This window comes from Sturnus vulgaris, chromosome 4, assembly GCF_052056855.1.
Source record: "Sturnus vulgaris isolate bStuVul1 chromosome 4, bStuVul1.hap1, whole genome shotgun sequence".
Lineage (NCBI taxonomy): Eukaryota > Metazoa > Chordata > Aves > Passeriformes > Sturnidae > Sturnus > Sturnus vulgaris.
The window spans coordinates 14,689,168-14,704,506 of record NC_142246.1 but is presented as its reverse complement, the minus strand read 5'-3'; the positions used below and the strand labels follow the sequence as shown (position 1 = coordinate 14,704,506).

The window sequence follows — 15,339 nt, the reverse complement described above, 5'->3', positions numbered from 1 at the left end:
GGTTGGTAGGAGAGAAGCAAACATCTGATTTTAATGACTGGAATTAATTCCTAGGAAATAGGAAACATGAGAGCAGGTAGAAGAGTTATGGGGATGTGTTGGGAGGTAAAGGCTAGGCTTCATCTCTTCAGAAAGTTTGGATGAATCGTCTTGCATCCTGATGCACTCTAGGCTTGAGTTAAAACTTATCTTAAGCTGTGAAATCACATATATATATATATATTCACACACACACAGTATGAATGCCCTGTGAAGATAGTATTTTGATATCTGAAGCAAATTGATGGAAACAGCTGCCCTGGGCTGCCCTGAGCAGTATATAATCTGTAGTAAATATTTCTCCAAGTCCTTTAATGATTTTAAGTCTTTCTCTCTGGGTTTATTTTGCAGAAGAAGCAGCTGAAGATTCACTTGCCATTAATATAGCACAAATGGAAAAACGTTTACTTCATGGCCTAATTCATCATGTCCTCCCGCTTGTAGGCTCCTCAGTAAAGACACTGGTATTGGCCTACAGTTCTGCAGTGTCCAGCAAAATGGTGTGTATTTTGAAATTTGCATTTAGTAATTGTGACTCTGCAGTCTTTAACTGAAGTGCTTGGGTAGTGTAACTGGGTTGCAGTCCAAAAGAATGCTAATTTGTAAGTTGTCTCTAGACACTGTGTGCAGCCTTAGTGGCCTGTATCTTTATTGATTATTTTCCCTTCTTTTTTCAGGTTAGACAGATCTTGGAGCTTTGCCCCAACTTGGAATATTTGGATCTCACTCAAACTGATATTTCAGACTCTGTATTTGAAAGGTTAGATAATTGTTGTTTCCTTTAAAAAAAAAATTATAATCCAGCTTTTTGGTTGGGGTAGAAGGGGGGGAACATTCAAACACTTCTTAGTCCATTGCCAAGAAAGAAAGAGAAATCAAATTCGTAACTCCCATGTGATTTGTGACTAAGAACTAAACCAGAGTAACAAATCACTGAAATACCAAGTGAAACATGTAACTTCATAGTGGCCATTTAAAATTCTGTCTTCACGACTGGATACTTTTTACCTATCGATGTGTAGCTGTCCATACCAATAGTTGTGTTTTTGCTCTAGTATTAACAGCTTGTCCATAGATTTTTATGGAGTTGCTCAATTAAGGAAGTTCTCTTGGTCTGCTACAGCTGGTAGGGTGTGGAATACAGCTATTTCAGACACTCAGATCAAGTGGTAGGCAAAGCTCTAAGGCTTAGGTGTATTGTCTGTGGATTCCTGAGTTTTTCTAAGGCCTGCAGAAATGTCATTGATGTCAGTGGGATGGTGTGTGGATGCAGAACCTGGCCAGTGGCCTTACTGTGGTATTGAAACTCAGCAGGTATTTCAGTGTTCTGCATTTACATCATCGAGTGCTCCAGATAGTGTGAGCACCACAGAAGATTTTACCAGCACGGATACTGTAGCAACACCCTGCAGCTTGTATAAGAAGTTTTATTTGTAATAAAAGCTTTATAGAATTTCCAGGCCTCAGAAGTCAATCTTCGTGAGTTTTTGTCAATATCTACTAGAATTTATCTTATTTGCCACTCCTCATATATCTGTATTTACAACACTCCAATTTGTAACTCAGAAAATGAGTTTGGCTTGCTCTAAATATAAATAAACACTTATAGAAAGTAAATGATAGTAACATTAACTATGGATAGGTAATCAGTTAAATCACTTACATACTTTTATAGCTAACAATGTGTAAGTATTACTGTAGATAAAGTTTCTATTCCACTTGAAAAAGGTAAGACTAAGGGAGTAAGCTTTTGTTAAAATGAAAAAGTCTGATTTCTAATTAGTTATGGAATATTTAGAAACACAGGCTGTGTTTCAGGAATCCATCTAGTATTCTTGGAAGAAATGGGAAAGCACAGGAGGACATATGATCTAAGTACACTGGCATTTCAGTATGTGTAAACTGCCAATCTTGAGAAACTCAAAATCCTAGAAATTAGAACTGTTACAATACTTTAAACTGAATATGGAATCTCAGATGTATTTTTGGGGAGGTAGGTGTGGGTGAAATTTGCTAGTTCACTGTTTTCAGCCTTTTGAGAACTAACTTTGATGTTTAGTAACTCAGACGTCTCTTGGTAGCTTCTATTGAGTATAATGCAGTTTTTTGTTATGTGTGTCTTTGGTGCTTGCAGTCTGATCTATTATTCAAACATTTTTTCAGTATATAGCAAATCTGGACTTCTTTTAACTCTCAGTATATGGAGAAAAAGTTGTTGTTACTGGTTCATGAATGATTTCACATTTCTCTAGGCATATATAGATCTCTTGCAATATCAAATCTAATCTGTCTGGGGTAGTTTCTTTGGATATTATGTGAATTAATATAAGTATTTTACTTGTGAAGTGTTCTTTCATATATTTAGCCTTTAGAGCTATTTCTGAGCAAAAACTAAAAAAACTCAACCACCAACAAACCAAACCACTTTTTTTTTTTTTCCCCTGATTTCAGTTGGTGTTCAGTTGGGTATTGTCAAAATCTACGCCACCTTGATCTGTCTGGATGTGAAAAAATCACAGATGTGGCTATAGAGAGGATTTCCAGAGCACTAGGTATCATATCAACTCATCAGACCAGAGGTATTCTGAAAAGCTGCAGGAACAGGAACGCTAAGACTTTGTGGAAAAACAGAGAGATTACTCTGCAGTCCAATCCGAAGTATAATGGTTTGCATGAAATCAGCAATGAAAATCTCATTCAGGGAGGAAATGGTGAGCAACACTGGACTAAACCTGACGGCTCAGAAAACTTCAATTCTGCTTATGTGTGGATGCTAGATGCAGATGATTTAGCTGACATTGAAGATGCTGCAGAGTGGAAACACAGAAATGTCGAAGGATTTTGTCTTATGGAACCAACATCCCATGTTAGTTGTTCTGCATTGTGCTACAGTAGAGACATTTATGGGTTAAGGACTCGAGGGTGGCAGCAGCACTGTTCTTCTACTGACTTGATTTACTGCGGTCACTCGTTTTGTTGTGCTGGAACAGCACTAAGAACTATTCGAGCACTTCCAGAGTCCTCTGCACTGTGTAAGAAACCAATAAGGACTAAACAGTCAGAGAAAAAAGACTCTGCATACTCTGGGAGTGAAAAAACAGATGAAGAGACTGCACGAGTTCTTCAGTTTCTCAGTCTGTCAGGCTGTTACCAGATAACAGACCGTGCTCTCAGGTGAGGAGACATTTTCAAACTATTTTGCTGCAGGATATTTTCTCTGACTTTATTTGTTGGGCTGTTCTGGGATGAATCTGCCTCATTTCAGTAGAAACGTTTTTATTGAAGAAACTGGTAAGTTTTAAGTGATCTTTGCTTCTTAATTTACAGTACTAGACTAGAAAACTTTTTCCAGCTTTTTCTTTTGGACATAACAGTAAAATCCTTTATATCTGTCTTCTGAAGTCAAGTATTTTGTGAATTTGTTGTTCTAGACAGTATTAATGCTTTTAGATTTGATCTTTAGTGATTTCTTGTAAGAAATTGTGTTGATTGACCAATTTTTTCATTACGCTTGCCAGTATGCTTGAAACTTTGTAAAATTAAAGTAGCATCTTGATTAACCTGTCTAGATAATGATGTAATTTATGGGCCGGCTGGATCAATGGGCTGAGGCCAATTGTCTGTTCAATGAGGTGAAGTGCCAGGTCCTGCCCTTGGGTCACAAAACCACAGGCTGGGGACAGAATGGCTAGAAAGCAGCCTGGTGGAAAAGGACCTGGGGGTGCTGTTTGACAGTGACTGAACATGAGCCAGCTGTGCCCAGATGGCACCTGGCCTGTATCAGCAATACTGTGCCCAGGACCAGGGCACTCACTGTCCCTTTGTTGTTGGCACTGTGGTGAGACCACACCACAAATCCTGTGCTCACTTTTGGGCCCCTCACTGCAAAAAGTATTGGGGGGCTGGAGTACACACAGAGAAGGGCAGTGGAGCTGGGGAAGGGTCTGGAACACAGGTCTGGTAAGGAGTGGCTGGGGGGCTGAGCCTGGATAAAAGGAGGCTTAGGGGTGATCTTCCTGCTCTTCACAACCCCCTGAAAGGAGGCTGTAGTCAGGTGGGGTCGGTCTCTTTCCTCAAGTAACAAGAGAAAATGGCCTCGAGTTGCACCAGAGGATGTTTAGATTGGCCATTAGGAAAAAAAATCTTAACTGAAAGGGTTTTCAAGCATTGGAAGAGGACATACCATGGGAAGTGGCCTACCTGGAGGTATTCAAAGGATGTGACACTTGGTGATGTTAGTGTGGATTAGGTAGTGCTGGGTTAACCGTTGGATATGATTATCCCAAGAGTCTTTCCCAACCCAAATGATTCTATGATAATTCAGTATGTGCAGAACAACATGTTCAATGTGGCCTCATGTAACAGTTAAAGGAGGAGAAAAAAATGTTTGACTTGAACATTGAGATGGCTTCATGAGTTATAGAATTTTCTGTTTGCTATTTGTTGCTAATACTTTGTATTGTCAGAATAATGTAGTTATTGCTTCATACTGAAAATGGGATGAGGCTGAGATACTTTCAGCCTCCTGCTCAGGTGTGCTGTAGCGCTTAGGGCTAATTAAAGCTTCTTGGAGTGGGAAGACTTCATGCATACCTGTGCTATTTGTTGTAGTTAAGTGAGGAATACTGTGAGGTGCTGCTGCTATCAGTTTGTCTCTCCTGAGATTTTATCCCCATTTGATGTTAATGAATACCAGCTATTCAGATGTCTCCTGTGATTCTTCTGGCACTTTCGCTCACCAGTGTTACCCTTGCTCAGGATGTGCTTCAGATATCTGGGCTTTGTGTTGGAGCTTGTTTCTCTTCGAGTGTTGTAGTGTCCTGCCAAATTTTGTTACGTGCTGATTAGATTGTGCTTTGTGTGTTTTACGTGTTACTGGTCTGGTTTTTCATGACTCAGTAATGTGGGAAGAAAGGGAGGTTTGGTTACTGAGTCATGGCAAAGGCTTAATTGCGCTGCTGGTTTCCCAATGGGGCTTTTTGGGTAAAAGTATTTAGGAGCTGAGAGTGTGTTGCAGCAAGTGTTTCTTGTAGTCACAAGAATACTTGGAGTCCCTGAGGAAAGAGAGTGAAACCCTCTAATACAAACACGTGCCAGTACATTTATTTCATGTAAGTTGTTACCTGATAGCTGTTTTTGTGGCCAGCAGTTCTACTTCTGCTTGCTGACAGGAGAAGCTTGTACAGTGATGCTCTGAAGGCATCTTGAGTTTTATGTCCTGGCTTGAAGCTGCAGTTTGATGATTCAAGCCTGGTGGGGGTTTTTTTGGGTGAGTGAACTTGTTTCTGCTTGAACTTGGGCTGGCTGCTCTGTGAATTTGCAGAGAGAGCAGGGTTACATGGAGTAATTGCTCAGGTGTGGTACATCCACATGCCTGTTGCATCAGCAGCCAAATTCTTTTGCTCAGAAGAAATCTAGAGAACTACATTTGAGCAATAAGATGGTGTGTGTTGGCGGAGAGAAGCTCTGCTGTCAGTCGTAAGAAAATACAAATTTGAATTCCAAAATAAGTTTAATAAAAAAGGTTCAAACTTTGGGAAGTATAGTGCACCAAACTTGGGAGTGTCATGTTTTAGTGTGAGATGAGGAATATACGTCACCTTGGAAGAGCTGACAAACTCATTGGTATTTTGAAGAATAATGGCTTTGTAATTCCTTGAAATAGTTGGTCATGTCTGGTGTCATCCATAAAAAAGTGGTTTCCCACTAATGTCTGTCTACAGGAATTGTTAGCTTATGTAGAAATCTGTTCATTTTTGAAGTCTGTTTTGTGGCTTCAGAGGTGATCCCCCTTTAAAAGAGAGTATAGGAGTGCCAGGTTTAAAACTCTGTTGTTCATTAGACGTGTGTCTGTTGTCAGAGGTGCAGTAGGTCTGTGGTGGGTGATGTGGTGGGGCACTTGTCAGTGCCACACTGCGCGCTCTTAACGCGTCTCTTCTGTGTCCCACAGGGCACTGACTCTGGGAGGAGGACTGCCGCATTTGGAACACCTGAACCTTTCGGGCTGTCTCACTGTAACTGGTGCAGGCCTGCAGGAGTTGGTTTCTGCATGCCCCTCTCTAAAAGATGAACACTTTTACTACTGTGACAACATTAACGGTAATGTCTTTCTATAAAGATGTGATGCTTTTCTGGGGAGTGATGCTTGATGTAGGGACTTCTTAAAAGAAAAAGAACAACCAAAACATCACCTTTTTTCATGTCTGTGTAGCACTGAGTTTCACAGATTAATTACAAAATTAGGACTGTTAAATCAGTTTTACCTCATTTTTGTTTTTTTCTGTTGCAACACTAGTACGGTTCTGTATTACGTAGGAAGGCATTTTTAGTGCCTGTATCTCTTAACTTAGTTTAGCCTAACTAATAGGGGTAGAAAGTAAGTCTCCATATAGCTGCTATTACACACCTGCCCTGTCCATATCTCCACTGTAAGTCGTGCAACTATGTTTTCTGTATGGTCATAACCTCAGACAGAGGCTTCATTAGGTTGGTAGCAAAGCAGGGATTTTTAGGAAATCAATGACGTGTGTTTTGCCATGCAAACCTCCCATATTGCACTAATTTTGGTATAAGATATTTTTGATTCTACTATCACATGTCCTTATGGAAAATGTAATTCAGGTTTTTTTTCTGGTTTTACCTGAGCTAGTAACTTAGGGATGGATCTAAGCTGGAGAAGGATCTGTATAAATGCATAAAATCTGTTCATAGTGCAAGTTTTTCCAGTGTTTACCACACTGGAATTCAGTCTGTTAAGTCCAGTAAGCATTTCTAGCATTAGAGATGGGAACCATGGTGTGACTGATACTCCATGTGTGAATTTAAAACAGGTAAGTGCAACAGAAGGCAAGGGAAAAAGAAGATGATAACCAAGTTCACAGGCCTGTACAAGCTATTTGTGTGTAAACCAAAATTGTATTACCTGGTACTTCGTGGTGTCCAGCTCAATAATTTGCATCTGTATTGAGATGCAGCTCCAGCCTGGGTAGCAGATGCCAGAGCTTTGGTACTGCAGGTAAATCTATACTGATATTTGGGTATTCAATCCATTGAAATCGGTACAAGATGATGCACTTGGATTGGATTGTAATATTAGAAGCGAAAGTATTAAATCTTACTTTGTTTCCATAGTTTTTGCATTTTATGCACTTCTTTGACACTGCTTTTTTTTTTTCTTTCCTTTGGGACATTTACTTTTTGTTGCTTCCTTGTATTCCATCTAGACTGCAGCATTTAAAAATCTATTTTCTGTTGTCTTTCATTTCCACCTGAAAATTTTAAGGTTCTTTTTTAAAAATACTTCACTGACTCTCTTTACCTGCAGTATGTTGAGTTTAAAGATGTCTTCAAAGACCGTTTAGAAGCCTTTTCATTTTATGTCTGATTGCTTGCTACTTTTCCTCTGTTTATACTTCTGTCAGTAATACCAGACATAATTTGTCCTCAGACACTTCTGTTTTTCATCTTGTCCCTATAAAATACACCATAACATCTTTGTATTGGTTTACAATGCCCAAATCTGTGAGTCCACCACTTTAAAGCCTGGCTGTTTCATAGTATCTTCAAGAAATTACTTAAATTTAAACAGGATATTTTTGAATTATTCTGTAAAATTATCTGATCCTCTTCCTGTTTATTTCCTTCTTTTACTGCCCGCTGGAATCTGTGAGCCTATAAACTCTGCTTGGGTCTCTAAAGCATCATGCATGCCTTTGGATCAACAGTTACTGCTGTAGAGAGAAATGCACAGGACAGTGTGGCTGTAATGCTCTGGCTTCTTACATCTGTTGAGAAATAATGTCATCTCAGAAGTTTATGGCTTTATGGAAAGCAGCCTTTATAAATGAATCCCCTGCAGCTTTGTCTGGGTTTTGTTCCTTGTATTTTCAATCAAACTTCATTGTGACAGGGCTGTTCAGTGTGAAACTGATGCCTTGTTCTATTCTGTGGGCAGCAGGATTCCTACAACAGCTGTTTCTCTATCATTTGGCATTTCTAAAGTAACTAGGGAAAGCAGTAGCTGTTTCTTTTAAATCAATCCATATCTGAAGCTGTTTGTTTATTTCCACATTTACAGATGGTATTACTAACTGCTGCACAAAGTTTACTGATCTGTAAGCATGTACAGAATAATTTCATAATTTTCTTTGCCCACCAGCTTATCAGTGATTGTTTTCGGGGAAGGAGGTGTATTCTGGGATCAGAGATTGGAAAACCTGTCGGTCTTGCAGAAAAAAAATGGAGTCAACAGCATGGAATTTAGCCATCTGTGAATAATAACGATACAACTTTGTCATCTGCTGATGAATAAGGGCTTTTTTTAAACCTGCTGCTTATTTTCAGATTTTTTTTTCCCCAATAAACACTAAGCCTGATGGGACCCCTTGCACACAACCCAACTTCATTGGAATTTCTTTGTGGAGGGCTTAATGCACGTTTGGTAGGCACATTGGTTGCAATTTTTGTGTTTTCATCAAGTGCTGCTCTACATTTTTAGTGGAGCAAGACTAGAAAGGTATAGCAGCTGTGGTGAGGTAGTTGGGTTTGAGTCTGACTGCTGTTGCACAGCAGTAACATGTGCGGTTTTAATGGCCAGAAACCATGAATTTGCACACACTTCCAGATCTGTTTTGTGTTTGCTTGCTGTTAATTTCACTTCAGTATTTGGTTTGCATAGTAATATTTAGAATCTCTTATATTTTTCACAATGCTGAAGACTTCAAGTTAGATAACCCTCAGCTGCAGCTGAAAACAAATGTCAATGTACATCTCTTCTAATGGCTGATTTCATTTGTCTAAAACAAATTTGGTTGTGGATCACACTGAACTCAGCAAGATGAGTTTTGAGTTACATCTTACCACTAAGTTCTTATTTTCCTAAGGCTATTTTGTCCAGCTGTGTCCATTCTTCTGACTTGTTTCTCTGTTTCAACGCCTGGAGTGCTTTCAGCTTTGGCATTAGAAAAATGGGGCTCCCTAATTTCTGCAGCAGTAGCTCTTAGCAGTATTTAAGTATGATTCAGTTTTTAAAAGGTTTTTTTAAATTATGTAATCCTCAGGTTCTGTAATTAAAGAAATAGGGCATTAATGAAATAAAGTTTGATTCTAATGATTCACTCTTCCAACATTCAAAATATAACTGGTCATAGTTATCTATCTTTAAGCAGTCAAGACTCTGCAAGTTCTTTTAAGGTGTATGGACTATTGTGTACAGACTTGCGTGGGAACACAGTGTTCTGAGAATTAGGTCTCAGTCTAAATTCTACAGATTCTAGATTACCAAGTTACTCACAAATCTCTGAAAGGATATTACATGGTGGTGGCAGCCACCTCCTGCTCTGGCAGGGGGGGTTCTTTTACCATGGTCTTGGTCCATGTTGTCATGTATTCTTGGTGGAATACCAAACTTCATCCTAGGGAATTCTGACTAATTTTTGTTCTACTAGTACATATAACAAAATGGAGTAATCAAATAGCTCCACTCCTCTCTTACATTACCAAACATGTTTATATGTTCACCACAAGTAAACAGACCTCACCTCTATTCTGAGTCCCCTAAGCATGTGAGTAATCAGATGTGCATGTAAAGAGCATTACAGTAATCCAGTTTAGAACTAAACCAGTAACATAGACTATGGAAGGTTAGATGAGAATCTGATTAATTTTGCTTTCCCAGGTGAACCCAAAACACATTTAATTTAGCACTTAACTGCTGGCTAAGCGTTCACAGTCAGAGGGATCCTTTTGAAATACGTTTCTCCTTATGATCCATTGCATGTACTGTTCCTTCCATCATGTTGTTTTAAAAGACTGCATTTTGGGCTCCTTGTTAAGTCCAGCAGTGATGGTATCTGGCTCATCCCTCTCAAGGTATTTTATTACATGAGCCAGAACTCGACAGTGCAAAAAGCTAGTGGTTGCTTGCTATACCTGCCCATCAATACTGTCCAAGTTCATTCAAAATCGTCAGCTGATCCTCAAAGTGAAATTGCTGTATGAAGCAGTGTCTTCCTAGATAGACAGTGCATTGCTAACGGGGCTCTGCTGAGAGCAATAGTGGGCACATGAAGATGGGAGACAGTGGAACAGGTTGCCCAGAAAGGTGGTGTAAGACTCATCCCTGGGCACATTCGGGGTCAGGCTGAAAGGGGTTTCTGAGCAACCTTATATAGTTGAAGATATGCCTGATTATTGCAAGGGGTTTGGAACTAGATGACTTTTGAAGGTCCCTTCCAACTCAGTCTATTCTGTGATTCTGTGGAAGTGATTAATCTCCATTGTTAGGTTGAAATTACCATCACACAGGACACTGTATAAGGAATATATGCAGTTACCATATTGCTTAACCTCATCAGTGAGGTGAGAGAAGTTGGAGACCTCATATACAGAGCCCAGAGGAAACAGAAGATGGTGTTCTTTTGACAAGATTAAAGCGACCATTTGAGTTAAACAGAGAGAACTCTGAAACAAAGTCTAGTCCAAATGAGGTCAGTAGCAAAGATTGGGAAAGTCAGAGGTTACGAAGCCAGAGATGTAGCCAAAGGTTAGTGGTAGTAAATAAAGCCAGGGAAACAAACCCAGTGTCTGTGGCTATCAAAAGTAAAGGCGTTTGAATTTTGTTGTCTGTATCAAATGTAAAAAAGATCAAACTAGGGAGTACTAGGGATTTTATAGAGGAGGTAAATGACTTGTGATGGAGATAACTGACATATCACACCTTAAATAACTCAGATCCAGATAGCCTTCCTGTTAACCATTAATGATACTTACTACATTGTTATAATAAGCATAAAATACCCTCCAAATGGTGGGAATTGCCCTTATATGCTAAGAAAGAGTATGAGAAGGGCAGATTTCAGAAGATGTGGTTGAACCCTGAATGTTTCATTATATCAGAATTCTTTATTACAGGCTATAAAGGAAAGTTAGTGATGGTATGAGGATTAGACATGGAGCAAGAAAGGCAGTGTGGGAAGAAGGGTGAAATTTCACTGTGATATGCTTAATGTCATTTTAAGTCAGTGCCTAATAAATTAGGATATGAACATAAAAGCTTTTCAGATGGTCCAGTTTACTTAGAAGTATCCAAGATTTTCAGATCTTAAGTTGCTGTAAGAGTAGTTTAAGAACTGAAAGCTAACTAAAGGATAGGAGGAAAGGGAAGGGCTTAATGGTCATTGTTCAGAAGAGGAACTTGGGAGGTGAAAACTTTCTCCTTGTTCCCCTCCCAAGAGTTCTGTGCGGAGATCAGTCTTTATCAGCATTCCCTTGTGGTGTAAGAAATGCACACAGTAATTTCCATGTTTTTGAGTGGTGCTGTGTGGTCTTCAAGTAATGATACTGGTGCTGATGATTTCCAGAAGGACACCTAGGAAGCTTCACTATACTGTATATGTGGTTGAAGGTCTGAGTGGCTGGGAATAAAAACTTGATTGCATGAAACTGAATTCAGAGCTGGCAGTTACAGTGTGGAGATAATGATTTCAGAGAGCTGTTGGTGCTAATTCTGAGATCTTTCCTATTTGCAGCAGCAGCCAAAAAAGCCACCAATGTTACCATCATCAGGGTGGTGAGAACAAGATAGAGGGTGCTGTGCTTGGTCCTGGAAGCCTTGGGGCACTCACATATGGAGCACTGCATGCGGGTTTGGTCTCCCCATCCTGAGGAGAGTATACACTGGAGTTACAGAAGATACAGAAGAGGCCTTCTAAAACGTTAGGGAGCTGAACACTCAAAAGGCTGGTTGTTTCAATCTGGGAATGAGATGGCTGAAAAGGGGGCATGACTGTTTACAGAACTGGGAAAGCAGTAGATGAGGTGAATGTGCAGTAGTAAGTCTCCAGATTTTGCAGTGTTAGAGCTCAGGGGCAGCGGGTGAAGCTGGTAGGCAGCTTAAAGCAGATGCACAGTGTACTGAACTTCTGGAACTCGGTCCTGTGAGGAATTGTGGAAGGAGGTTTAAAAAGAGGTTAAAAGCCTGTATGCACAACTGAGCCATAAACAAATACTGAAGGAAATGGACTTCAGTGTCCCTGATGGCAGCAATTAGGGTTGCTGGAAAAACACAAAAAGTGTTGATAGGCTTATATCATGTCCCTAGACAATACTTGCTGTTGCCAGTGGTGAAGGTAGTGTTAGATAGAGCATTGGTCAGAACTAGGAGTTTGTATGCTCCAGTTAGGAGCACGAGGAATAACAAAATGAGCAAGAAAAGGATGAAAACAATATTGAATTATACTAAGAATTCCCTTCCTTGGTATATTGTGGTTCTGTATGTTCTGTCAACAAACATTTTGCTAGAAATGTGATGGTTGCTTCAGAATCACTGCTGTGCTGTGTAGCTGTGGCAGTGCTGGGGAAGGTCAGCTGCAACTTGGAAAATGCTACTGCACAGAACATGCTCTGCTAAACCAGCTGTTCAGAAGCACTGAGCCCCCTTTCTTAAGGACTTATGAAAAAGCTTTCAAACTCTAGCTCATAAGTGATGTGGAGGATCAAAATTTAGTTCAGGTGAATAAAAATATTTGAAAAAGAAAATGAGTTTATTGGCTAATAGAAAGTTCACTATACTGTAGCCTTTCACTATAGTTTCAGGGTTTTTTAAATTCAGTCCTATATGTATAAACTTATTTACGGTATAGAGCATTGCTTATTGGTGTGTGACATGAAATAGGAAGCTGGTTTTAAGATCCCAGATTATTGGAAATTAACCGAATTATGACTTTACTGTTGAAGGAGGTAAAAAAAGTCCTAGTTTATGATTTTGTTAGAATTTCTGAATGCATTAAAAACACCTGAAATATTTGTTGATTTGTTTCTCAAACAAATGGGGAAAATTTGTGTTGTCCTGGTTAGGTCTTCACCAGCTTGTTTGAGTTGGCTCAGCAACCCACTTCCAGTTTTTGTTGGGTGCCAGAGTTCAGCCAGCTGGCCTGAGTCTCAAAGCAGGCATATGGCTGCAGGAAATAAAATCCTGTTTGAATAAATACAGTAATTTCTTATCTCGTGGTCACTTTAACATTTTAAATGGAAGGAATAAGTGAAGGTAAGTGGAGGTGGGTAGAGTTACAGTGTTGGTTTGTACTGTCTGTGCTTGCAACTCGTTCTTTCTTTCTGAATGGCTCATTTTCAGCCCTTATGGCTTCTGATGACTGCAGTGATGCTAAGGTGATTCTCTCTTTAGTTTTTGAATTTCCAGTCAAGGGTATGTGAGAGTCTGGCCAACCATGAAGTGTTCATGGAGAAAAAAACCCTTTCAGGCTAAAAAACTGTTTCCATTACCATAGACATAGTTTTGGAAGTTATGGTTTCTTTGGTAATGCCATGGTGTCATCATCTGAATTTGAAAAACGGGCATTAAAAATACATTGTCAAAACCACCTAGTTCTGAGCTGTAGCAGCTTGTATAAAGTTGCTCATTTAGTGTTGCTCATAGTATTTCTGTGTAATTTTGGATCTGTTATCTTCATAAGACTAAGCTACGGAGCAAAAATCTCTTGGAAAATGTTCCAAGTGAGGTTTTTACACTGTGATAATACTGGCAGTGTTTTGGATTTCACAGTGCTGAATGAAGGGGTAGTGCATTGTAAAAAATGAGATGTTTTCTGAATCACCAACTTATGAGAATTATGAATCTAAGTAAGTGGCCTTTCCTTCTTTTCACGTTTGTGTTGTTTTTGTGCAGGTCCTCATGCTGAAACCGCCAGTGGATGCCAGAATTTGCAGTGTGGTTTTCGGGCCTGCTGCCGCTCTGGCGAATGACCGCTGACTGCTGATCTTTCGGTCTACTTCATTTAGCTGAGCAGGCTTCCTCTCATGCACTTTACTTACAGTTCGCATCTTGTGTTAACAATCCTTGGAGTGAGACTTGTTCTACTAGCCTGACCCTGCCCACAACTTCAGAATCTTAATTATGAGTGTACTGTACAGTGTTGTAACAATCTCACAACCTCATTTGGCTTGAAGGGTGTTGGGTTTTATTTTATGTAATTTGGGGAAGATGGGAAAATCTTCAGATTTTTTTTTAATGCCACTTTATTCCAATTTTGGCACTTAAATATAGTTTACTGAATTATTTTGTGTTAGGTGACTTTCTTTTTTAAATTTTGAATCCGTAAGTACAATATGAACCTCCGCAGAGAATTTGAATTTTATTGTTTGCATTTGGGTAACAATGATACATCTTTAGGAGCCTGGTTTCTTCCCCTTTCCTCTCATCCTGAAGTCGTTCTTTATATTGCAAAATTAGGGAAATTGCCACCTTCCTTTTGCATTTGGTTTTGTATTTGGGCTTGAAAGACATACTCAAATAAAACATTCCCACCAATAAAAAATGTGTGCAGCGGTTTGAATATCTATGCTTCTGAAGTATAAAGTGCCATGCCAGAAGGCTGCAGAGGTTAGGTAGGGTGGGTGGGTGTCGTCAGATTGCAGAGCTGTGAACTGTGCAGTATGTATGGGGGTTTTGGTTTGGTTTTATGGTTCCCATGACGGTGCTAAGTTTCATTTTTGAAACAGCTTCCAAGGAAGTCAGTTTTCATTAATCTGAACTCTGTGAAAGACAGCAATACGTTTCCCCCCTTGCTTTGATAGTTAAAAAAATTCCTCTCTGGACAGTAGAGACTGGCAGGGAGCAGAAAATCTGTTGTGACGAGTGAAATATGCTAGGAAGAGATGAGTAGTGCATGAGTGTGTGTGTGTGTGTGTGTGTGTGTGGTGGTATAGGGGAGAGCCCACTGTGCGAGGGACGAGTACTGTAACCCATGGCAAGTTTTAAACTTCAATGGCCACCTGCTCATGGTTGGCACAGTTGAGGCTGTTTTTTCTACAGCAGAGGAGGGGCAAGTAGAAGCTCTCAGCTTTTGTAGAAGGCAGACAGGTTGTTTTTTTCTTCCTATCCTGCCTAATTTTTAGGAAATGCCTTGGGTTTTAGCTTTTATATTTGAATTTCAGATTCTCTGCTGCTCAGTATGTAACTCTGAAACTTCGTATTAGGTGTTAACAAAGTTAGACAAAGCAATCCCTTCCCAGCTAGAGAATCAGGGACACCTGTTACCCAAAAAGCATAAACAATGGTGAAGGGAAAGGGAACAAGTCAGGGGGCTGATACTTCATAGCCTGGGGCTGTGGTTAGATAATTGACCCCAATGTGTGGATGAACCAAAGCTTATAAAAGTGTAAACCTTGTGACCAGGATCCATCTTGGATTTGATTTGGGTATAGCCCTGGCCAGGCTCTTGCACTGCCCAAGGTGTATCCTTTCAATAAATATCTATTTTATTCCTTTTGCTCTGTCCAGTC

The 15,339-nt window shown here is 39.8% G+C and overlaps 1 protein-coding gene across 1 annotated transcript in view; it reads left to right on the top strand.

The window, feature by feature from the left end:
• FBXL5 (F-box and leucine rich repeat protein 5) overlaps positions 1-14,372 on the top strand; it is a 34,095-nt gene extending 19,723 nt beyond the window's left edge. The window contains exons 7-11 of the mRNA XM_014883194.2: positions 391-539; positions 717-799; positions 2,491-3,213; positions 5,990-6,138; positions 13,724-14,372. Coding sequence (XP_014738680.1) covers positions 391-539; positions 717-799; positions 2,491-3,213; positions 5,990-6,138; positions 13,724-13,800 — 1,181 coding nt within the window. The 3' untranslated portion in view covers positions 13,801-14,372. The remainder of the gene's footprint in view (positions 1-390; positions 540-716; positions 800-2,490; positions 3,214-5,989; positions 6,139-13,723) is intronic.
• The last annotated feature ends 967 nt before the right edge of the window (positions 14,373-15,339 follow it).